The sequence below is a fragment of the Vombatus ursinus genome, unplaced genomic scaffold (genome assembly GCF_900497805.2).
Source record: "Vombatus ursinus unplaced genomic scaffold, bare-nosed wombat genome assembly UNPS02014773.1, whole genome shotgun sequence".
NCBI classification, from domain to species: Eukaryota; Metazoa; Chordata; class Mammalia; order Diprotodontia; family Vombatidae; genus Vombatus; species Vombatus ursinus.
This window is the reverse complement of record NW_020954551.1, coordinates 15,441,140-15,466,553: the sequence shown is the minus strand read 5'-3', so window position 1 is coordinate 15,466,553 and position 25,414 is coordinate 15,441,140. Positions and strand designations below refer to the sequence as shown.

The 25,414-nt window shown below is 39.5% G+C and overlaps 1 protein-coding gene across 4 annotated transcripts in view; it reads left to right on the top strand.

The window, feature by feature from the left end:
* The window catches only part of EOGT (EGF domain specific O-linked N-acetylglucosamine transferase), a 45,764-nt gene extending 21,195 nt beyond the window's left edge, over nucleotides 1-24,569 (top strand). For all 4 annotated transcript variants that reach the window (XM_027864094.1, XM_027864092.1, XM_027864093.1 and 1 more), the window contains 9 exons: nucleotides 1,698-1,801; nucleotides 7,572-7,664; nucleotides 8,653-8,724; nucleotides 8,864-8,950; nucleotides 9,627-9,695; nucleotides 13,799-13,860; nucleotides 16,477-16,596; nucleotides 17,835-17,937; nucleotides 22,396-24,569. In XM_027864094.1, coding sequence (XP_027719895.1) covers nucleotides 1,698-1,801; nucleotides 7,572-7,664; nucleotides 8,653-8,724; nucleotides 8,864-8,950; nucleotides 9,627-9,695; nucleotides 13,799-13,860; nucleotides 16,477-16,596; nucleotides 17,835-17,937; nucleotides 22,396-22,542 — 857 coding nt within the window. In that variant the 3' untranslated portion in view covers nucleotides 22,543-24,569. The remainder of the gene's footprint in view (nucleotides 1-1,697; nucleotides 1,802-7,571; nucleotides 7,665-8,652; nucleotides 8,725-8,863; nucleotides 8,951-9,626; nucleotides 9,696-13,798; nucleotides 13,861-16,476; nucleotides 16,597-17,834; nucleotides 17,938-22,395) is intronic.
* Nucleotides 24,570-25,414: the final 845 nt, after the last annotated feature.

Genomic DNA, 25,414 nt, shown 5'->3' with positions numbered 1-25,414 from the left:
TTCAACATTTGCCTCCTTTAAAATATGTATGTTTAAAATGCTAATCTTTGGGGTTCGATTTAGCCTCCCAGAATTCTGCAATAGCAGACTTCAGAGCTGGTTTACAGAAAGATGAGAGCATGGATCCAGATTTTTAAAGTGCAGGCAAGTGACCTTTAGAATACAAAAGCCTCAGTGTCCCTACCCCCCCCCCCCCCCATACCTAGTGTATCCTGCTTTTACTTAGCCCTTCCAGGATGGAGATACCTCCACAGGGGCAGGATGGGAGAATTTCTCATGTCCTGAGTTGTAACTTGGTAGGGATTTCCCTATAGAAGCAATGTTCTAAATGGTGGTTATATTCTGTTGTACCATCTATACTGTAGTTCAGCTCCATTGTGGATTAAATCAGTTTAGCACCATTCATTGATTCAGACCTGGAAGAAACCTTAGAAGTCATGAATCCCACCCCCACCCCATTTTAGGTGTGAAATAACTGAGAAGAGAGAGGTCAGGTGACTTGCCCAAGGACTCAGAAGTGGCTGAACTGGGATTTGAACCCAGGTCCTTTGCCTCCAAATTCACATTTCCTCTTGTGGCCTGGGCAGGGGACCCAATTCCCATTTGCCTATGGTACTTCAGGACTCTGTGATTTTTATCAGTCATTCAGTCAGCAAATGCCAGGCACTGTGCTAAGTGCTAAGAATACAAAGAGAGACAAAAACCAATCTCTGCTGTCAGGGAGCTTACAGTTGAAGGACATCATGCAAACAACCAAATAGAAAGAAGCCATAGACAGGAGAGTTTGGGGGCAGTCTCAAAGGGAAGGCCCAAGCTTAAGGAGGCCTTCTTGCAGAAGGTGGGGCTTGAGCTGAAGCTTGAAGGAAGCCATGGGGTGGAGATGAGGAGGGAGAGTGTTTCAGGCATGGGGGACGGCTGGGGGAAATGCTTGAAGTCCAGAGATGGAGGGCTGTATTTGAGGAACAGCAAAGAAGCCTGTGTCACTGGGCTGTAGAATGCTTGCAGGGGAGTCAGGTGTAAGGAGACCGGAAAGGTAGTAAGGCGCAGGTTGTGCAGGGAATTAAAAAGCCAAACAGAGGGTTTTCTGTTTGATCCTGGAGGCAGTAAGGGACCACTGGAATTTAGTGAATATGGTGGGGACGAGGGCCTACCTGTTCTTTGGGACGAACAATTCAACAGCTGAGCGGGAGATAGATCAAAGAGAGGAGAGAAGAGGCAGGGAGACCAATGAACAGGTGATCGCAGGTATCCAAATACGAGGTGATAGGGGACAGCATCAGGGTCCTCGCAGTGTCAGCAGAGAAGAGATTGTATAGGAGAGATGTTGTGAAGGTAGCAATAACAGAAATGGACAGCTGATTGGATGTGGGGGTTACCTCAATTACCTTTGGCACAGAAGCAGTGTGGTACGGCAGTGACTTGGCTTCAAAGCCATTCTGATACTTATTGCCCATGTGACCTTGGACAAGTCACTTCTATTTCCTGGACCCCAATTTCCTCTTCTCTAAAATGAGGACAGTGGACTAGTTGGCCTCTGTGACCTCTTCTAGCTGGAAATCTGCGAGGAGCCTCTGAACCTTTCTGGGTCCCAGTTCCCCATCTGTAAAGCTAGATGGCCCTGGAGGTCCTTTTGAACTCGAAATCTAGGATTCTTGATTCTTTTTGGTTAATGATAGATTTCTTTTCTTCAATACCAGGTGTTAACATGTATCACCACTTCTGTGATTTTATCAATCTCTACATTACTCAGCACGTTAACAATTCCTTCAGTACAGATGTCAACATCCTCATGTGGGATACTGTGAGTAAGACTACGCTGTGTCCAAGGCACTGCTTCCTTCAGTTCTCCCCTCCTCTCCTTCCCTCTCTTCCTCCTTCTCTATCCTCTTCTCTCTCTCATTCTCTCCCTCGTTTCTCTCTGTCCCTTCTCCATCTCTTGTTATCTCCTTGTCTTTCCCTCTCATTCTCTCCCTCTGTCTTTCTCTCTCATTCTCTCCCTCCCTCCTCTTTCATTCTCTTCCTCCTTTCTCTTTCTCTCCCTCCTTCTTATTTCTCTCTCATTCTCTCCCTTCTTTTTCTCCTTTCTTCTTCTTCTCTCCTCTCCTCCTCTCCCTCTCCTTCTTCTTCTTCCTCTTCTTCTTCTCCTTCTCCTTCTTCTTCTTTTTCTTCTTCTTTTTCTTTTTCTTCTTCTTCTCCTTCTTCTTTTCTTCTTCTTTTTCTTCATTTTCTTCTTCTTCTTCTTCTTCTTCTTCTTCTCTCTCTCTCTCTCTCTCCTTCTCTTTCTCTCTCCCCTTTCCTCTCTTCTTTCCTCTCCCTTTCTGTTTTTCTTTCAGTGTGAATATAATGGAATGTGACTGACTTCCTTGAGACACACATAAATATGAACGTTTGTCCTTCATGATTGACAATGATACTGTTGAAGGTAGAGAACATCAAGTCTTGTGGTGTTGCTATTTTTTGGTGCAGATTTTGTTGAAAAGATTATAGAGTCTTTCTGTACAGCCTAAAGTTGAAGATGACCTTTTGTTTAAGTAAGTTTTATTGATTCCAGTCATTTCTAGATACAGCCTCATCCCATAGAATTGAACCTCCCTTGTAGCAAAGAAAAACAGGCAAACAAAAAGCCTGATGGTGGGGACTGTGCCTGGCATTGGATTCAATGCTCTCCTTCCATCCTCCCCCACCTCTCTACTGACAGGAGGCCTTGGTATTTTGTTATCTGTCCTCTAGGACCAATGTGTGTCATTGAAGTTACTCAGAGGTCCGTTACCTTTGACTATTGTTTTCATTTATGTTATTATGGTTATTGCTGTTAGCACAGTGCTTGGCCCATAGTAAGTGCTTAATAAATGTTTATTGATTGATTATTGTTCCTCTGGCTCTGCTTTCTTTGCTCTGTAACCATTCAAATGAATTGAAAGCTAATATTTTGGGGGGGGGTGTGAGACAATTGGGGTTAAGTGACTTGCCCAGGGTCATGCAGCTAGTGAGTATCATGTGTCTGAGGGCAGATTTGAACTCAGGTCCTCCTGACTCCAGGGCTGGTGCTCTATCCACTGTGCCATTCAGCTGCCCCCTGAAAGCTATTTTCCACCTTGCTTCTGTTGACTCTCTTTGTGAGTGAGTGGTCTCTGATTCTAGGCTGTCCTGACTGGGTTATGACAACTTGCGATCTCTTCCAGCTCCCTTTCTGGCCCTTGTTCATGCTAGGTCACTCATGACCTCAGAATGACTAAGTCTAGCGGTTTTATCTTTTCCAGTGTTCAATGTCTTTGACCCAATTGAGCCTCCTTTTCTTCTTGGTGCTCTCCTCCGTTGGCTTCCGTGACTGTTCTTCCATGGTTCTCCTCTTACTTACCTGAACACTCCTTCATCTCTTTCACTGGCTTCTCCTCTTCCTCCCACTCCTAAGTATGGGTAATGGAATAATCAAAAATGCTTCAATGACCTTCTTTATTCCACTATTTTATTCCTTTCTCTTCTATTTTCTCTCCCCCAAATTGGAAAAATAAAGCCCCAAGGAACACGTACGCCCACATTAACCATGTCTAAAATTCATCCAACATTGTAATCAGCTATTTGGATGAAGATACAGAAAGAATACTTAGGACATTTGCAGGTGACTCAAAACTGGGTGGGCTAATACACTGCAGAGTAGAATCAAGATTTAAAAAGATCTACCAGGGTTGGAGTGAGAGTTATTTTTACTAAGTTGTAAAGTGTTATATTTGGGTTCCAAAAATCAATAGCATAGCTACTCAGTGTGGGGAGAACTGTCTTAACCACAGTTCACTTGAGAAGAAAGATCTAGGGATTTTAGCAGTTGAACCAAGTGACTATTTTTTCTTCTGTGAAAATCCTTAGTGCAATGCTTTCAGGGTGTCAAAAATTTCTTTCTTTCTTTCTTTTTGGTGAGGCAGTTGGAGTTAAGTGACTTGCCTGGGGTCACACAGGTAGAAAGTGTCACATGTCTGAGGCTAGATTTGAACTTAGGTCCTCCTAACTCCAGGACCAGTGCTCTATCCACTGTGCCACCTATCTGATGTCCCAAATTTCACATGGCAGGACTTCTCACGTAACCCTTAAAAAGCAGCAACAAGTGATTTTCTTTATCATTCTCACAGAGCCTCAGTTTTCTCACATGAAAATGAGGTTGGTATTAATAACTAATAGTTAACTTGACATAGTGCTTTAAGGTTCACAAAGTGCTTTTACATACATTATCTCATTTGATCCTCACAGGAACTCTGTGAGGTAAATGCTATTGTTATTTCCATTTTACAGATGAGAAAACTGAGGACGAGAGAGGTTAAGTGGGACAGCTAGTAATTGTCTGAGATGGCATTCAAACTTGGGCCTTCCTCACTCTCTACCAATTAATCAACAAGCATTTATCAAACGCTCAGTTTGTGCTGGGGATATAGAGAAAAGGTCAGAACAGTCCCTTTCCTCAAAAGCTTACTTTCCAGTGGGAGAAACAACATGTACGTAAAGATGCTGGCAGAGTAGATTTGATGATGATAACAATAACAATAACAGCAATAATAATAGCTAGCATTTGTAGAGTGCGTTAAAGGTTGCGAAGTGCCTTACATGTATTATCTCTCTGACACTAATAACAGTTTGGTGCTATTTTTAATCTCCATTTCATAGTTGAGGAATTTGAGGCAGACAGAGGTTAAATGACTTGTCCAGGGTCACACATCTAGTAATTGTCTGAGGCAGGATTTGAACTCTGGTCTTCTTGATTCCACATCCTGCAACCTATCTACTTGACACTTAGAGGGCGTGGCACTGGCCCCAGGGGGACCAGAAGAAGCCTCCTGCAGAAGGAAGCTTTGCAAGAAAACCATAGATTCTCAGAGGCTGAGGTGAGAAGGGAGAGTATTTCGGACATGGGGGACAGCAAGTACCAATCCGCAGAAATGGGAGATCCAATGGGTCATGTGTGAGGAGTGAGCGGCTTGGCTGAACAGTGTTGTTCATGTTGGGGAAGAAAGTATGAGAAGATTGCAAAGGGAGGAAGGAGTCAGGTTATGAAGAACCTTAAACGTCAAGCAGAGGAATTTCTATCTGATCCTAGGGGTGATAGGAGCAGGCCTCAGACACTTACTAGATGTGTGACCCTGGGCAAGTCACTTCACCTTGTTTGCCTCAGTTTCCCCATCTGTAAAATGAGCTGGAGAAGGAAATGGCAAGCCACTCCAGTATCTCTGCCAAGAAAACCCCAAATAGGGGCACGAAGAGTTGGACGTGACCAAAATGACTGAACAACAATAAAAGGAGTAATCAGGGGCCAGTGGAGTTTATCGAGTAGAGAGGTGGCATGATCAGACCTGGGCTTTAGGAAAGTCATCTTGGCAGTGGAGTGGAGGATGCGTTAGTGCTAGGAGAGACTGGAAACAAAAAAATGCCACGAGTGGACAAATGGAAAAAAAAAATTCCATTGTATTGCTTGTTTATTTCTCCGTAATAGAAAACTTAAATCTGGAGGAGAAAGGGCAGGAAAGTATCCAGAGGGAGATCTTCCTGAATTATACATCACACCTTTGAAAAAGAGATAAATCAGAATTACTCTTTCACTATTAAATTTCCCTTCCAAATGTACCTGATTTTGTTTAAAGGAAGGGTCTGGAAGTCCATTTTCTAATTGTACCTCATTCATTATTGAGCCTTGGCAGAGATGTTTCCCTTTAGGTGATATAATGAAGAACCCTTCTTCAGAACTCATCAGAGAGACTTGGAAAGGAAGGGTTTTTTTTTTTAATCACTTCATCTAACAAAACTCAGGAGCTTTGATAAGACTGTGACATCTGCCCAGATGTACACAGTACAGAATTACCATCACCGTTGGTTGAATCTTACACTTCAATATATAAATGAAACAAGCTAACCTCTTTTCTCTCAGTAGATATTTTTGTGTGGTATTGCTTGCAATGATTTTTATAGGGAATTAGGCAAGTTAGCCATCAATCATTGATGAGGTTAATATCACAGGCTTCATATAGGTTTTATATATATATATATATATACAGTGTTTCAATGACTCATTGTGGGATTTTCTTACTATGAGATTCCTTTTCTAAAAGCAAGGGAATTAGTTAAATTATCCATCAATCATTGATGAAGTTAATATCACAGACTTCGTATAGGTTGTATTTATGACATTACAGGGTTTCAGTGACTTGTTATGGGATTCTTTTAGTGTAAGATTCCTTTTCTAAAAGTAAGGGAATTAAGCAGCTTGCACATCAATCATTGATGAGGTTAATATCACAGACTTCATATAGGTTGTATTTATGACATTACAGTGTTTCAATGACTTATGGGAATCTGTTACTAGTAATCTCTTTGTGGTGTCTAGAACCTACATGAGTGATAATGCACACAAATAATAGATAGCAATAATGAGAACACTGGCATTTTTAGAACAAGAGTCAGTGTTCTGTATTGGCCAAAGATCCAGCCTCAGAGTCAGAAAGCCAGCTCTCACGCATGCTGGCTGTTTGACCCTGGGTACATCATTTAACCTCTCAGGTCCCTGGCAACTCTCTAACTTACAGTCTGTGGTTCAGGTACTGCTCTTCCTTTGTGGAGAGAGTTTTGTCATGGAGAGTTACCTATGCTAATGAACTCGTAGGTCCAGGGCAGGAAAAAAAAAAAGGCATCGAGCATATTTAAAGCCCTTTACATGTAAGCCCTCGTAGCATCTCATTTGAGCCTCACAACAGCCTTGGGAGGTGGGTACGCCAGATGCCATTATCCCTAGTTTACAGAAGAGAAAGCTGAGAGTCAGAGAAGTTAAATAATTTGCCCATGGTCACACTGTTAATAAATGTTAGAGACAGGATTTAAACCTCTCACGTCTTGATCCCAAGGTTGACTCCAAGTCCAACAGTCTACATGCCACCTTGGCTTTCTTTCAGTTATGTTGTAAGGACCACCTTCTTCATAAAGCTGTTCCCGGTCCCATTAACCCTTGTTATTAGTGTTAGAACTCCCAAATCTACCTTGTATTAATTTTGTATTTATTCTCTGTGGATAACCATAAGTGTACATGCTGTCTCCCCTATTAGAATGTAAGCTCTTAGAGGACAGGGGCATCTCCCTTTGTCATTGTAGCCCCAGTGCCAAGCACAAGGCCTGGCATTTAATAGATGCTTGTTGGATACTTGATTATGATTCACAGGAAAACAAACAAACACCAAGACGGAATATCATGAATCTTGCCAAGTGTGTTTGGTGGGAAAAGTGATACGTAGACTACTTTTTTTGCTAAAATATTACTTCTGATATGATTCACTAATATAAATGGGATGAGCACTTTCTCAAGTCTTTATTTTTTTTTCTTGACTATCAGTACCCAGGGTGAAAGAACGATCAGTCATTTGGTTAAATGTTTTAACTAGCAATTCCTTTATATATATGCTTGACTACTTTGGATCACCAAAAGGAGAATGTTAAATGCCTGGGCAACCACTTATGCAGCCTCTTTGAAAAATCCAAATTTCCCTCAAAATTCCTCTGTTACAGTGATGTGTGTATGTTTGTTTTTGTTTGTGCATTTTCAGAGCTCCTATGGATATGGGGACCTGTTCAGTGAGACTTGGAAGGCATTCACCGACTATGACGTCATCCATTTGAAAGTATATGATTCAAAAACGGTACTGAAAACTTTACACAGATATGTGCCATGGGCACATGATTTACCTGGGAGATAAGGGCACATGATTATCCTTGGTATAGATTTCTAGTTTATCATTATAATTTTAAAAATGGAATGTTGCCACTTATTGACAGTCAAAAAATGTGTCTTTTTGAAAGCTAAGTTCTTTATAATTTCACAACATTCCCTTTCAGAGAAGTGTGAGAAGGTGTCCCCACCTCCCAACTCATACTGTTTTGCAGAGCTGGGGAACATTGTTTTTTTTTTTTAATGTGTTGATTAGTTTTATTGAATTTTTTTCCTCTTCTTCACATTTAAACAAAGACTCTTTGTTAGAAGGGATAGCTCTCTAGGAATGGGGAGGGGAAGAGATATTGTAGGAAATGTAGGTGATGGAAAAGCAAAATATATCAATAAAACTTAATAAAAAATATCATCTGGTGGGTAGGCAACAATCTTAGAAGGCAGAGGAGTGCAATGGAAAGGGAGCTAAATTTGGAGTCAGAGGGCATGGGTTCAAATTCTGGTATTGTTTCCTTAATAGTTATATAACCTTGCATAAATCATTAATCTCTAGACTCAGATTCCTAGGTAAGGAGTTAGACAAGATGATCTCTGAAATCCCTTTAAGCTCTAATCTTATGGTCCTTTAGGATATAATACTAATTTTTCTTATGGAAGCATCTACGTATATCTATGTTACATAGACACAGACATACACACGTATATCTGTGCATATTGTACATATACACACATGCACACTCGTGTATGGATGTATGTTAAATATGCTATACATATGTATATATATGTATGCACACACATATATAGTATCTACATAATAATATACATACACATACATATACATTATCCTTAACAAAATAAATAACAATACAATACAACATAGATAATGCTAATTTGTAGTTTTCTAAATTACTATGTAGCTTGTAAGGTTTGACACCACAGTTTTAAACAACTTTTTTCTCCAGGTGTGTTTCAAGGAAGCTGTCTTTTCCTTACTTCCCCGAATGAGATACGGATTGTTTTACAACACACCACTGGTGAGTATTTTTGAATAACTAGGCATATAAATTTATACTATAGGGATTTGGTTCTTGGCAACTTTCAAGATGGGTCGACAAAACCAGCTTTTGGGAATGGAACCAAGCTTGGGTGTGACAGCTGTGACTTTGATTTCAGATCTCAGGCTGCCAAAATACGGGATTATTTCGAGCATTTTCCCAGCATGTGTTGCACAGACTGAACATCACACGGGATGGACCACAGGTAATCTATATACTGTGTGTTCTAAGCTTGGCCTTTCCCCTTGCTGACAATTAAAATCAATAAACAGAAGAAATTCTATTGATCTTTTTTTTTTCTGACCTGAGAGGGTGGAGCATCCAAAGTCAGGCTTTTATGACTTTGTGGAATGATGAGTCACCAGGCATGTGTCTTGGAGAGAAGAATGCAAATTCTCCCCCAGTGAGTCTTCCTGACTTCTTTGCCCATTGGCCAAACTAAATAAAACAAACAGGAGCAGTGAAAAGGAAGAAAGATTGTTTCTCCTGTTAGAATGTAAGCTTCTTGAGGGCAGGACAATTTGGATTTTGCCTTGGCTGTTGTAGTGTCTGCACAGAATCTGGGACATATGATAATTAGCCTTAAGTGCTTGTGGAATTGACATTCTCTGTCCCTTGGCTATGATGGATTGTTTTTGTTCACCGTGGGACTAGATCGGCTAATGATCAGAGGAAAAGGATGCTTAGAGAATCCTGATCAAAAGAATTTCTAGAATTGCATCCAATTTAGTGAGTTTTTTTATTGAGAAGAACTGGCAAGTTATTACATGGTATGTCCCCAAAGTCTTAGATACTAAAGATTATAACTGCACGAAGACTTTTGGGACACTCTGTCTATCTAGTCATTATTACAGCATAATGTCTTTTCTGTTTGAATGCAGGATGGAAGAATCCGTGTCACTATCCTTGCCCGCAGTACAGAATATCGGAAGATATTAAACCAGAACGAGGTTGGTTTTTGCTGAATATTTTGATTACTGTCACATTGAATTTACTTTGTAGTTATTTTTTATATTAAAGGAAATTTTTTTTTATCTAAACTAACTTTTATAAGCATAATAAAGTGAGCTCTGGACCTAGAATCAAGAAGACCTGAATTCAAATCCAGCCTCAGACCCTTATTTTGTGACCCTGGGCAAATCACTTCACCCCTTTGTCTCAGTTTCCTCATCTGCAAAATGGGAATCATAATAGTACCTACTATATTCATGGTAGTCAGCCCCCTACCCAAGATCCAATGAAGTTCACCCCTTTTGGGATCAGTTTTCATACAAATAATTGCAGAGAAGCAATTTGGCTGAGGTGGTTAGAGAACTAGCCTCGGAATCTAAAAGATCTGCGGTCAAATCCTGCCCCCCCAAATGCTGGCCGAGTGACCTCAAACAACTCTGGAGGACCACAAGTGAAAGAAGAGGAGGTGCTGCTTTGTGTCGATAGAGCAAATTCCCCAGACTGATGAAAGAAATAGACTCATAGTTCTAGAGTTAGAAGTCATCTCAGAGGTCACCTAATCTAGCCCTCCCCCCCTGCATTTTATATAAGAAGAAAGAGGCCCAGAGAGGTTAAGGGATTTACCCAAGGCCACACAAGTAATGAGCATCATAGGCAGAATTTGAACCTTTTTCTCTGACTTCATTGTATCTTGGCTGCCTCTGGGATTGTTATTTATGTGTAAATTGATCAAAGAAGGGCAAAGCTCACACAAAGTGACAAATAACCATGGGTTGGACAGGAGCAGAGAGCTCTGCTATTCTCCCTCAGATGTGTGCTGTCATATACCCCACTAACAGTCAATATAGTGAGAGGAAGCCGGGTGCGTTTGGGAGGACACTCATTTTGTAAACTGAATTTTATTATTTTTTCAAATTACAAAAATCTATTGTCTCTTCTTCATCTCCTCCACTTCCACTGGAAAAAAAAAGTAAATCCTTTTTAACTGATAACCATAATTAAACCAAACTAATTCCTGAATTGGCCGTGCTTAAGAAATATGCCTCAGTCTACACTTTGAGTCTATTACCTCTCTGTCAAGAGGCCTTTTATCATTGGGTTACCTGGGATCATGGGTGGTCATTTCACTGATCGGATTTCTAAGCCTTTCAAAGTTGTTTGTCTTTACAATGCTTTTGTCATAGCATAAATTGTTCTTTTGGGTCTGCTTTCCTCATTTTGCATCAGTTCATACAAGTCTTTTTTGGGAGGCTGATGGAGGATGGTGCCTATGTGGCACTAAGTCCCAGACTGAGAAGAAAGAGTGTGTAATCTACTATGGTGTACAACTCTTGGAGAGATACGTCTGCTGTGGTTTCCAGACCTCTTTTCATTGGTGTCAGCTCATCTACCCTGTTTAACATCAGAATGAGAAGTAGAGTTCCCCTCTGGGAAATACTGGAGTGCAGTGGGCCTCTCATATAACGCTCAGAGTAACTCTTCTCTGGTGGACACATGCAAAATGTGAATGATGGCTACTGTATTTTGGACTGTGAGCATATGACAGCCGCGATGGACATCAGAAATGGTATCATCAAAGAACAGAATAGCAAGATCAACTTCCCAGCAGCAGATAGGCTGATTCCCTGGCCCTTGACTTTCAGAATCCAGGTCTCCCTCATGGGACCAGTCTCATAAGGCAGAGGTGGGTTTGGAGGCAGGACCAAGCTATTGGAATGAAGGTGGAGAGCTCAATGTTATGCCAAAAAACAGCAGATCCTGTACCAGGTTTTTTTTTTTCTTATTTTATAATTATATATCCCTTCTCTTCTTGCCTGCCTGGGACATTCCTTGTCATAATAAAACAGAAAGAAGATAAGATTGCTGGATTTGAGTTTGAATTCCAACTTTGCACCTTGCTATTCCTGTGACCTTGTGCAAGTGCCTTGATTTCCTAATCTATAAAATGAAAGGTTCTTAAACTACAGTCTGTGAATTTGTTATTAAAATTTTTTCTGATATCTTTGTTGTTGTTTGCTGTGCCCAACTCTTCATGACCCCATTTGGGGTTTTCTTGGCAAAGATACTGGAGTGGTTTGCCATTTCCTTTTCTAGCTCATTTTACAGATGAGGAAACTGAGGCAAACAGGTTAAGTGACTTGCCCAGGGTCATACAGCTTGTAAGTGTCTGAGGCTGGATTGAACTTAAGTTTTCCTGACTTGAGGCTTGGTGCTCTATTCCCTGCACCACCTAGCTGCCCATTTTGATAACTATTTCAATACAATTGTTTTTCTTCATAATCCTGTAGATCTTATTTTATACATTTAAAAATATTATTTTGAGAAGAGGCTTATGAGTAAGAGGCTTAGAGTAAGAACCTCTAGCTTTGATGGTTTCTAAATTCCCTGTCATCTCTAATTCGTGATCTTATCATCCCATGATATTTGATCTTGTAAAAACAGTTCAGTGAGTCTAACCACCACATCAGACCAATCTAACAGTATAGGCAATGTTCCACCTGTAAACCCTCACCTTGGGCACTGAGGTTTTCAGATGCATTCTTTCCCCATCTCTAGTTCATGGGTAGAATTTGCTCTTTTAGTTATGGATTTCATGCCAGATATGATATTCCTTTTAAGGAACAGACTTCATGAAAAGCTAGCTGATAGGTACTGAAGAAATGACTTTCTTTCATAATTGGATTTGCAAATTAATGATAAAGCCCACATGTGTTAATCAAATTATTTTTAATGAAATCACATCCTTCTGCAGGGTTTAGGAAAGGATACATTTTTGTTGACAGCTTCTATGGTATGATTGGAGATTAGGATTGTAGGGTCACAATTCTAGAGTTGGAAGGGACCCTAGAAGTCATCTAGTTCAACCTCCTTATTTTACTGATAGGGAAACTGAGGCCCACAGAGACTAAGGATCTTCCCAGGGTCACAGAAAGAGTAAAAAGTAACATGAGAATTTTCATTAAAAGCCCACATCTCCAGGTTCAGCATGCTTTTCAGGGAAACACTGTACTTTCCAAATAAGTACATTTCCAGTTGGATGCTCTAGGACCTGGTGGTCCCTTCTAAGTTGGCATCTTTGATTAAAAGCCCAAACTTGGTTAATTCTCCAATGGAAAAGGAAACTCAAATTCCTCTACTCATCTCCAGTTATCTCTTCCACATTTTGGGGGTTAGGGATGTGGTGTCCCTGTGATCTGGAAAATCTGTGTAAAATGTTTTGGCTCTCTCTTCATACCAGAGAAGACATCTGAATTTTTTTTCTTTTTCTTTTATGGTGTGTTTACAATACTTTATTGTAAAATTTGGGTTAAGTATTTGGTCATAGGCTATAGTATGCAACTATATATATATATATTTATATAATTTCTGAGTTTTTACACTTTGACGTCTGCTAGCCTTCGTGTGTTGTCTGTGGCTTCCACTTAGCTCCCCCCAAATTCCCATTTAATTTCTTATGTTGGCCTGAGATACATCGAAAATGCAATGGGGAAAATTGCAATGTGGTAGGGAAAACTGTAGTTTTCCTTCAGCTCTGATGGAAATGGTATATTCATGAAAATCTTGGAGCTGTCTAGGAAGGAAAACTACCTTGTGAGCATTTAAGGAGTGAAATCATTTCTATCCCCCTTTTGTCATAGGCACAACCCTGTAATATTGTTACAGAAAACTTGCTAGTTCAGGACTTTGGTCATTCATTATTACCAAATGGGAAGTGATTTGTAAGTCAAGGCAACATAACTGTGGTTTTAGTAGGATGAGACCCAGTGACCTCCTTTTGTTAATGGAGTAAATGTTTCAGTCTAAAAGCATTCAGAGGGTTTCCCCAGCAAAGAATGACCTTGGCTTGAATTTTCAGATGACAGGTTAACATTTCTAGTGCTGGGAAAGGCACAGGACTCACTTGTAGCTGTTAAGACATTAAACCCTGTAATAGTAGCATCCTGAATCCCAACCTCTTTTTTGTGTGCTGGTTGAAAGCTAGATGAGAAAGCTCTTTCTTCACATAAGATAAATGTGACTTTAGCTTTGATAACTTTTTGGAGTGGTGAGAAAGGAGATGAGTGAAGGAATTTCCAATCTAAATGTTTCTCTTTCTCTCTAGCTTGTAAATGCATTGAAAACTGTGTCTGCATTTGAGGTCCGAATAGTAGATTACAAATACAAGTAAGTATGGAGCTTCACCTTAATGCCTGTGATAGCTTTTGCATGAACCTCATTAATGAGGAGCAGGGCTTTTTAGCCTCATGTCATCTGTAGACAGGGAATCATTAAATTTTTTTGTGTTTGCTTTTTTGATGGGCAATCAGGGTTAAGTGACTTGCCCAGGGTCACACAGCTAGTAAGTGTTATGTGTCTGAGGCCAGATTTGAACTCAGGTTCTCTTGACTCCAAGACTGGAGCTCTATCCACTTTGCCACCTAGCTGCCCCAGAATCATTAATTTTTCAAGTGTTTATGGAAAGTAGATTTGCATTGGGATTTTAAATCCATCTTGCTTATGGTCTAAAGAGCCTTAGTCTTGGTTACATGGTGACATTCACACCTATCATGCACATGTGTCAGTGAATACCACTGGAGTGGGGTTCTGCCATACAGGCTAGAAATATGTGGGTATTGCTTGGACAGTGACAAAAAACAAATATTTATCCTGTACCTACTTTGTACCAATCTCACTGGAGACTGAAAAATATATTTCTCTCTTATATTAATAATCAATTATTGAAAATAAGAGGGAAAACTTAGATCTGTTCAAAAGGTAAAGAAGTTTTAGTCTAAGCGAGTTGATGGATTCTGGCCCATTGTATTTTACTCAGACAGGTCTGGGGAAACGTGGATTCTATAAATAAGTCTCTTTGACCAAGACTGAGTGATCAGAGTAATGTCCCTCAGACTCTCACTAGAATAAGCCCACCTCTTATTATTTATTAACCAAACAGAGTTGATTGCCACTCTCAGGAACACCTACTTTTCGAGGGCATATAAGTATTGAGTGGGTTCCATGAGGGGTCTTTGGCATTTGAAAGTATCACTGACCCCTTTTATTAATTATATGCTAGCATGATTAATAAAATTATTAATTACTGAGAAACTATGTCTCTCAAAGATACAAAGATAAAAATGAAACAATAGACCCCTTGCCTTCAAAGAGCTTACATTCAATTCAGGATAGACACCATATGAAGCCCTTACTCAGGGTGAGTGAAACATTACACATCAAAGGAAAAATGTAAAGAAATATACTAGTGACGCTCTGCTGAAACTTGTGAGTAGTGGGCTTGCTCTGGTCACTCGAGTTGGGGTTCCTGCTCAATCAATCAGTCAGTCAATTAACAGATTCACTTTTTAAATGCCTACCAGGTACCAGGCTTTTGTGCCTGGTTCTGGGAGCCATAGATACCAAGAATGAAACAATCCCTATTTGTACGGAGCTCACCCATTCTAATAGGGAGGCAACAAATGCTTGTTTTTGTATATACAGCATACATATGAGGTGAATAAATACAAATACACATGAAATAGTTAAGTACTAGGTAGTCTGGGAGGGAGGGCACCAAGGGCTGGGGGAGATCAGGAAAGGCTTCAGGCCATAGACGGCGCCTGAGCTTCTTCTTGAAGGATGAGAGGGATTCTGTGAGGTAGAGATGAAGAGAGAGTGAATTCCAGCGTGGGGGTGCTTAGTGCAAAGCACTTAATGAACTTGGCATGAATTGTTTCAAAAATGAAACAATCCTTGCTGTCAGGGGGAGCTAGGTGGCACAGTGGATAGAATGCTGGACCTGGAGTCTGGAAGACCTGGGTTCAAAACCTACCTCTGGCTGTGAGGACCTGAGCAAGTCACTTAATGCCTTGGTGCTGCAGGCAACTCTCCAAGACTTGGGGGTTCCTTTCCTGTAGGGGATGGCTTACATGGCTGCTGAGGTCCCTTTTCCCCCTTAAATTTGGTGATGTTTGTGACTGAATTGAAGAGCAGGCACTACATTGCATCCACACCAGTTCCCCATAACAGCAAAACCATGGGTTAGGTCTAAACAAAACTTGAAGGCAGCTATTATACACACCATCACAGTTCCGAGAGTCCTAGGTTAAAGCAGGGAGTCCGTTTAGGTGTTGATTGTTAATAGGTCCCATCAGAGGATGGCACCATGGAAACGGGAGCACTGTGATGGACTCAAGGGAGATTTGGGTGGTGGAATTGGCAGCTCATTGAGTGTTGGAGGTGAGGGAGAGGAAGTAGGAGGATGACTATGCCTTAATTCTGTGATATAGGTTTATTGTATTTTACTAGAATTGGAGGTTTCTAAGCTTGGGTGCCTGAAAGAATATATACTGTTCACACAGTTCCGAGTGTGAGACATTTATTAAGCACCTACTGAGTGCAGCTAGAAGTGATAATAAAGTAAGTGTTATGGAGATAAAGGATTTATTTCATTTGGGTCTGTCAGAGGCAATGGACTTTAAGTGACTAGATAACTGGCCTCAAAGCCTAGAAGACCTGAGTTCAAATCTTGCCTCTTACTCATACTGGCTGGGAGACTTCTCAGTGCACTGATGAGGACTTTCTTCATCTAGTAGTTAGCCCTCTATACCAATGAATGACACATCCAGTCCTTATCCCTGTCCTTTCCTGCCTAGCATATAGTAGGAGTCTAATCAATGCTTATTGAATGGAATTTTATAACCTGATAGCAGATGATACAAGCATTTCTCATATTCCAGCTCTAACCGAACTCTTCCTTCTTCCCTCCCTACGTTTTTCTCACGGCGTTTCTCCTATGTGCAGGGAGATTGGGTTTTTGGAACAACTGAGGATTACGCACAACACAGACATATTTATCGGCATGCATGGAGCTGGTCTGACACACTTGCTTTTTCTCCCAGACTGGGCTGTGATTTTTGAACTGTGAGTTGGACTATAAGTTGGTTGGGTCCAGTCTTTGCTCCTTATGCTGGGCCTGAGTCGGGTTATATGTTGTCATCACATGGGGATGTATTTTGCCACTAATCAATGGCCTTTACTTCAACAAATAGACGAACTCAATGCTCATCCACAGAGGAGTCCTTTTTCCAAGGTCACCCAGTGAATCCGAGAGGAAGAAAAAGAAGACCTCAGGGCTCTAAATAACATAACACTGTTTTCTTGTGTTCTGGAGCATACCTCCCATCAATGTTATTCTTTTATTTTCTCCGCTTAGTTTTACAGAGACATCCTGGTATAGTGGATAAACTGTTGAACTAGACGTCAGGGAGATTTGCTTTCAAATCCCCCCTTCTGACACTTATTAGCTGGATGATCTGGGGAAAGTCATTTCCCCTTGATGAGTCTCAGTTTTCTTATTTATAAAATGAAGGATTTTGATTCCATCCCATTTCTAGGTCTGTGATCATATTGGGGATTCATTCTTGTAATAATTGCAATCACTAGTAGTAGGATGGCAAATTATTAAGGGAAAATACACCATAGGTTCTCAGTGGTCAGATTGTAGTGCAAATTATTCTGTATGTTCTATGAATCTTATGCTTGAATTAGGTTAGCTGTGTGGTTATTATTGGGCCCTAGAATCATAGCTCTAAAATAACTAGACAATTTAAGCAGATTATCCGGCTCACAACTATGTGGTTAATTGCCTCTGCTCTTTATTTCTCTGCCTTGACTTGAGAATAATCATGATAACTGGTATTGATAGAGTGCTTTCAGATTTACCAAGTACTTTTACAAACATGATCTCATTTGAACTTCACAACAGCCCTGTGAGGCAGGTAGTAAAGGAATTAGCCCTAGTTATGGATGAGGAAACCGAGGCTGACAGAGGTTGATAGACCTGCCCAGGGTCACAAAGCTAGTTAGTGTCAGAGGCAGGTCCAGTGTTCCCCCTACTACCCTAGGCCTCGTCTCTTAATAGATATGGCACTAGTATTTAATTTTTATCATCCTTCCCTTAACCACAGACCAAATAGTCCATTTCTGGTGACCTTTCCAAAATGATTTTCCCTTTTCCTTATTGTTTAGAGATTGAAATCTGTTTGTGCTCCTAAAGTTGTCTTTTTCAAGGAGCTTTTTATTTTCTTAGGAATTGTTTTCAGGGTGCTGGATGATAAAGACTTTATGAGGACATTATTTGTGAAAATCTTTGTCTCTAGGTACAACTGTGAGGATGAACACTGTTATTTAGACCTAGCCAGGTTGAGAGGGATTCACTATGTCACCTGGAAGAAAAAGAGCAAAGTCTTCCCTCAAGATAAGGTAAATCCTGCCTGTCTCATATTCTTGTTTTTAACTGGACTAAAATGTTAGGCTGTCCCCCATAATAAAAGAAAGGGGAAGAAAATAAGCATTTATTAAGTGCCTACTATGTGCCAGGCACTGTGCTAAGCACTTTACAAATATCATCTCGTTTGATCCTCACAACAACTCTGGGAGGTAGGTGCTAGAATTATTCCCATTTTACAGTTGAGGAAACTGAGGCAAACAGAAGTCAAATGACTTGCCCAGGGCTACACAGATAGTAAGTGTTTGAGGTCAGATTTGAACTCTGTTTTTCCTGACTCCAGACTCAATGCTTTATTCACTGAACCACCTAGCTGCCTCAATGATAATATTTCAATAGTTTTTCTTTCTCTCCTGCTGAAAGTTTTACGAAGTGCTCTCTGCACCACAACTCTGTGAGGTGGATAGTAGAAGTCATGCTAATACATGAATGACATACTTTACTACTTTAATTAAGTATTTAATGAATTAAATGCTCACTTACTTTAGCCCAAATCAATTTTTTCTCCTTTAATTAGTAAGTTATTTTAGCTTAAAAGTACAAGAGTACTTTTAAAGTACAAGTATTTTTTTTTTTAAGGCACTTGGGGTTAAGTGACTTATACCCAGGGTCACACAGCTAGTGCCAAGTGTTTGGTCTGAGGCCATATTTGAACTAGGATCCTCCTGACTTCAGGGCCAGTGCTCTATCCATTGCACCACCCAGCTACCCCTAAAACAAGGAAGTCTTGCTAGTTTCCTAGTTCAGCAGAAAGGTAAACTCTTTGAGGTCAGGGCAAACTAAATACTTTGCCTTTACTTACCTTTGCACTGGTATCCCCATTGTATTCCCATTGAAAAGAATATAAACTTCCTGAGGGTGGGGACTATTTAGATAATACTTTTTATTTATTTACCTGTATACAGGCTGTTTTTTTAAGTCCCTTATTCAACACTCTTCACCCCAGTGCAGCTCCTCAAGGTTAGGGAAAATTTTGGTTTTGTGTATCTGGATTGACAGGAGTGTGGTACTAACTCCCTAACTCTCTTCCTCCATGCTTTCTTTTTTCCTGGGCTGGCTCACTCACCCCATCTGTACCTACTCTGGTAGGTTAGAATGCTTTTCCAGAATGAGGTAGTCACACTTGCTTTCAGAATCCTAAGGATTGCTCTATTGTGGGAGAAAGACATATGTTAACATTTAAAATTGTATTTCCTGAGCCCCCACTGGTGTGCTTCCCATTTATAAAATTAGTCACAATGACACCATTGACTTTTTAAAATTTTGTTGATTTTTTTTTCTTTTTACATACCCTGAATTTCTCTCTGTAGCTCCTTCTCAGAAAGCCATTTCATATGACAGGAAATTACACCACTAAGACTTAAACATGAAACTACTAAACAAGAAAGCAAAAGCAAGCATGACCATAAATAACATTTACTTAATAGAACGCAAAAGTAGGAATAATCAAAATATAACAATCCACTTATAAACACTCTTTCACAGTGTCCAAGAGGAAGAGTAAGTACCAGTTTTTAGGATCTGAGGCACTGAGGCACATGAATAGGAAATCTCATGCTTTCCTAGGAAAGCTCAAAACTCTAGGCTTCAGGTCTTGATATCTTTTATCTCTAGAGGATAGACTATACCACACCACACTTACTGGGTAAGACTGCTCCTCTTCTGAATTTCTGCACTCTTTTCTTGGATGAAAGCCCATTTCTGCTCCTAATATGCCTTTAAAGCAGTATTCAGCTCTTTAAGCCAGTTAGCAGCTTTAAAAGCTTAAGGTATTCTGATGTTCTTTAAGCAAAAAGCAATTCCCTTTAATCCTGAAACCTGCAACGCTATTCAGAATTTGCACTTGCTAGGGTCTGGGGGATTCCTGCCACTGAGCAATAGAGGGCCTTAAAACATAACATAGGCAAGTCTTTCAGGAGTTTACTCTCTCTCAAGCTGTAGATGGAAGATGTAGATGGCCAGCTCTTGACTCACAAGGAAGGATTATATTTTCATCCAATCAGCTCTTTCAATCAACAGAGTTATCCTCCAGTCACATTAGGTCTCTGCATCCACCACAAAGCCACTCTCTACCCGGCTCAGCTACTGTCAAACTCTTGACTCATTGACTTCTCACCATGGTCTTCTGTGTTCTGTAGCCTGATGCCATGACTTCTTCTCTCAGCATCTTCTCTGATCTTCCTGTCTTCTATGGTTGCTGACTCCTGATTTAACTTCTTATTTCTAGCCTCATTCAGCTTCTAACGACTCAAATCAGGGGTCTCTTCATGAATAGGGAGTGATTCATCTCTAACTTAGCCTGAAAAATTAACATTCCACATTTCTGTCAGAGACGACACATAGTTATTATGTAATAGTCCCATAGTCCCAGAACAGATCTTTGATCCAGAGTTTTAAACATCATGGTCCCGAAAAGTCAGATTCAAAATAGCTACTGGAAACGGGTGCACTGGAGCCATCTTTGCACTCAGTCAATTCCTGCTTTCATCCAGTTTTCTCAGAACTCTATTTCTCTCCTCAGCAATCACCCCCCCCATTTTTTTCTCCTGGGGTGTTCATCTCTGGTTATTTCAGCACAGTCTTTGTTTCTCCCCAGCTGTGTTTCTTTTGTTTCACACAAAATGTCTTCTTTTCCCCTGCCCCTTTTCAGCCAATAAAATGTCGACCTCAGAAAGGGGCAGTGCCTTGCATTGGACTTTGTATCCCTAGCACCACTAACAGGGCCTTGATAAATGTTTATTGAGTTATATAATTATAATAATCAAGCCTGGTCCAGAATAAGAGATATGAGAATTCACCCCCCTCTTTTGCAGAGGTAGAGGACTATGGATATATAGAACATTGCATTAATGGAAAGACTTAGTTGGCATTTTGCTTCCTTCCCCTCCTTTCTTTTTAACCTTAATCCTAATATATAATGTGAACTATGCTTCATGTGGCAAAAAATAAAACTCTAGCCAGATAAGTAGCAATATTTTAGTTAGATTTTCTCTTCAGAAGGAAACAAAAAAACTTGTGAAGTGGTGATTTTTAAAATGATTTGGGCTCCATTGTATCCTCCTCTCTGGGTAGAGGAGAGGAAAGATTTATTGGGAAATGAAGATCATGTAAAAACAACTGTATCAATATTTTAAAAAAATGGTCAGCTGAGTATTGGGACTGGACATGTATTTTCACCCATATAGAAAACTCCTTGGTGAGGAAACTCATTAGACAGGTGAAGGTTGACATGTGCTCTGTAAATAGGCTCACGGAGTTACCTCAAGCACTGAGATTTGCTCAGTTACACAGCCAATAGGTGTCAAAGACAGGATTTGAACACAGTTCTTGGCTCTGAGGCTAGCCAGCTTTCTAGCCACTATAGCATACTGAAGGAATTGAGTTTTGTAAGTCCCTTTCTCCTCAAAACATCCAGTCAATTTTGTTCAATTTTTCAAGGCTGTATTGAGCAACTGCTAAATTCCAGGCATTGGGTTAATCCTGGGAAGACAAAGACAACAATTAAACATTTTCCACTCTCAAGGATCTCACATTTGATTTGGAGGAAGCGCTATTTAGCCAGTCAATGGGATAGGAAGATAAAGACTGAGCCTATGATTTCATTGGTGCAGGGAACTCCCAGAAGAGGCATCTTTCTCTCCTAGGGGAGGTCAGTGCCTTCTCAGAGCAGCATTGTGGTCACTAATCCATACAGAAGGATCCCTGGGCATCACATATTGTATCTTAATTTATCTTGTTATACTATTTCCCGATTACATTTTAGTCTGTTTCAAGCTGCACTCCCACTGGGATCTGGCGGTATGTTTGACACCTATCTGAGAAATTTGCCTAGAACAGAGGTGCTGGAACCAGATTAAAATGTAAATAGAAAATGTTTAACAAAATAAGTAAAAATATAATACAACATAGATAATGTTAATTTGAGGTTTTCTAAGTCAATATGTGGGCTCCAGAGATCATTTCTATTTGAGTTTGCTCAAAACACTGAAAAGTTAAGTTATTTGCTCAGGGTCACACATGTGCTAGAGGTGGTATCTAACACTCTCTCTATTCATGATGCCAAGCTTCCTCTTGAACAAATATATACACATATGTATATACATATACACACATAAATACACATACACACATATACATATACACACATGTATATATATATACACATTTACACAATTCACATATATACATTTATATATACACTTACATATATATGTAAATGAAGTCAACAAATAAGCAAACAAATATTCATTGGATTGAATTTTACTTCTATGCCAATAAGCTACCTGGAACTGGTAGCTTAGAAAGAGACATAAATTGCATAAAGTTAGCAGCAAATTAAAAGAGCCAGTGACAGAATTGCCATTTTTTTTCCTACGTGGGAAGCAATGACCTAAGGAACGTTGATCGTTCACAAATGTTTTCTGTTTCTGCAGGGTCACCATCCAACTCTAGGAGAGCACCCCAAATTTACAAACTATTCTTTCGATGTAGAAGAATTTATGTCTATCGTCCTCCTGGCTGCAGATCATGTATCTCAACACCCAAAGTGGCCATTTAAGAAAAAACGTGATGAACTATGAAAAAGAAATGTCAATTGTTTTTTATCAGTTTCACTGGAGTGGAATGGAAACCGCAGGATCTAAATATTAGAGCACCCAAGCTCAAAATTTTTTTTTTTAAACCAAACAAGTGCCATGTTTTATACCAAAATGCACATCTACAATGTTGAAGTATTTGAACTATGGTCTTTTTTGACCATTCTTTCTGATTTCTATGTTGTTGCTATTTATCAAGACCATTTGAGACTTTTGCACTGATCATTTTAATTCTTCCATTTTGTAAATGTTTTCAGACTCATAAGAATGTTTAATTTTTTTCATTGGCGGTAATGAACATTTCATGGGTGAGTTACTGAGTTTTCTTGCCTCGGAATCTGCAAAGGTTTTTGGTTTTTGTTTGTTATTATTTTCAGTTTTATGATATGATAGTGACTGTAATTTCAATCATCACTTCAGCTTATTTCTGACATATATGGATTTATAAGACCACAGATATAGAGCCCAAAGGAATCTTAGAGGCTGTAGGATTAGAAGAGCATCAGTTCTGGACTTGGAGTCTAACTCTAACTCGTGAGATCTTGGACATTGAGAGAGAAGAAAACTCATGAGAGAGGGAAACTTGGAGACTGACTTTCATAGACAGGTCTGGGGCAGAATTTGAATCCAGGTCTTAATGAATCCCAGTCCAAAATCCTATCCATTATACCTTTAACAAAGAACTTTCTCTTCTTCCCTACAAACTAACCCTAATATGATTTGGGACGTGGAAAAAAAAAGAATTTCAAGTATAATAAGCCAATAATTCCTTCAACCTTAGTCTGATTTTTCAGTCACCTAGTGGTGTCAAGTATCCTGAGATTAAATTGCATCCTATGCAATTGTGATAGGATGTATGTCACTAATAGGAGTCAGGTTTTAATGTGAACTATGTATTGTATGACAAATTTAATTTTAATTTTTCTTGGTTGCATAGCAGTATTTTGATAAACTTTTCCCTTTAGTGAGGCAAAGCAAAACTCCCCAATTTGTAAAGTGTCTCTTTTTAAAGAAAGCTTAGGTTCTGTTGTTGGGGTAGATAAACCCCTACATCCCTGGGTCACCTCCCCCATGGAAAGATCCAAGTTTTTTAGGTCTTCATATGTTTCTGTATTCAACCTGATTGTCAATGTAAAGAGTGTTTTTTTTTTCAAATTAAAAAAAAGAAAGGATCTATTAGATTAGAGGGATACCATTATGAAAACAGGTAAGGTGTTATTAAACTCTATCTATATGTGGAAAAAGTATTAGGATCAACTCTGCTATTTATGCCCTTCTAGGATGCTTCATTTCTGTTGTTAGAATTCATTCTGCTGCAAAATGAGACATTTACAGCTGTCTAAACACTTGCAGAGTTTAATTTTCAAGGCTCCTGACTACCTTTTGTTAAATAATTGTAAGTGACTTCCTAAAGGTTAGGCCTATTTATTATACTGCCTTTGAAAATCCAGGTGAATGACTGTAGTGCTGACTGATACACAGGTTGGTTTGGGCTCTAGAAAAATTCTTTTCTCAGAAACTCGGCTGATTGCAGTGGATTTTCTAATCACGATTGTTGCTGCTTTTCTATGTGCAGAATACTAAGTAATTATTCAGGAAAACATGCTTCGCTCAAAAGGGAAATGGAAAAACAAAGTCACACTTTGGGTCAGGATCGAAAATTTTAAATGCAGTATTTCTGTATTTGTGTTATTACCTCATTTTACAGAAGTGTCTAGGACAATGTTGTTTTGTAAAGTAGCATGGATTTCAAAACATTTAGCTTTTCTAGAAAAAAGCTATATTTATTATACTTTGCACATATTTTAGAGAGACTGGTAAATTTTATAGAAACAGAAGAATGCATCTGATAATTATGTGGTTAAACAGAGGGAGCCATTTTAACATGTGAAAACTTTTAAAATTTTAAAGTGCAAAGCTTGCTACTTTTATCAATCCAAATTCTTAAGATTAACCTGTAAAAAGCTGTGATGTCTTTTGCCATTTTTTTGGGGGGGGATCATGCTTTTGAAATAAATATTTTTTTTTGTATTTTATTTTGAATGTCAGTTTTATTTTTTAAATTATTTTTCTTTTTGATTAGTGTGAGTTTCTTTCCTTGGGAATCTTATTTAACTGGTTTATGGCACATAAACTTTGTCCTGTTCAAGAGACCTTGGTTTGAACAGTCAGCAAAGGAAAATACAACTTTCTCAATGTTGTTGTGAATTTACAAGAATACTTGAAATCTGGGGCCGTTTTCTTTTCTATTACTCTTGGGAGAGACATCAGAAAGAAGGAATAACTTTGTCTTTTATATGACTTCCTTTGTATTTATCTTTCCTAAGGAGTGAATTCTGATTACAATTGAATTCTGATTTTCTTTTCTCAGTGTTTTCTGGAGATTAAAATAAGCTCCTGACAGTTCTGTCTCATGGTGGCAGTGTGACTCTGGGCAAATCTCTTAATATTTCAGGGTCCCCAAATAGCTTTCTAAGACTGATGCTGATTATCATGGGTGAAATAACCATATCTGAAACTCCCAGGGGCACACCAAGGAAATTGTAAGCCTGGTCCCCTGGCCCCTATCCCTTGGTGTGATATTGTCTAAATAAAGAATAAGCCTTCTAGATATGATAAAGGCAGCATAGCTTGGTGGATGTGAGGCTGGTTTTAGGGACAGGAAAACTAGAGTTCTAATCCCACCTTGGACACATAATGGCTCTTGTTTTTTAACTCCCCAGTGCCCCAGGGAACTTTCTAAGCCTTTAAGTGGTTCATAAGTTGCTGATTTGTCTGGGTGGAGGGAATTTCCATTTCTAAACTGGGAGTCCACAATACTGAAATGGTAACTGGGCCAGATGCCTCTCCTGCTTCC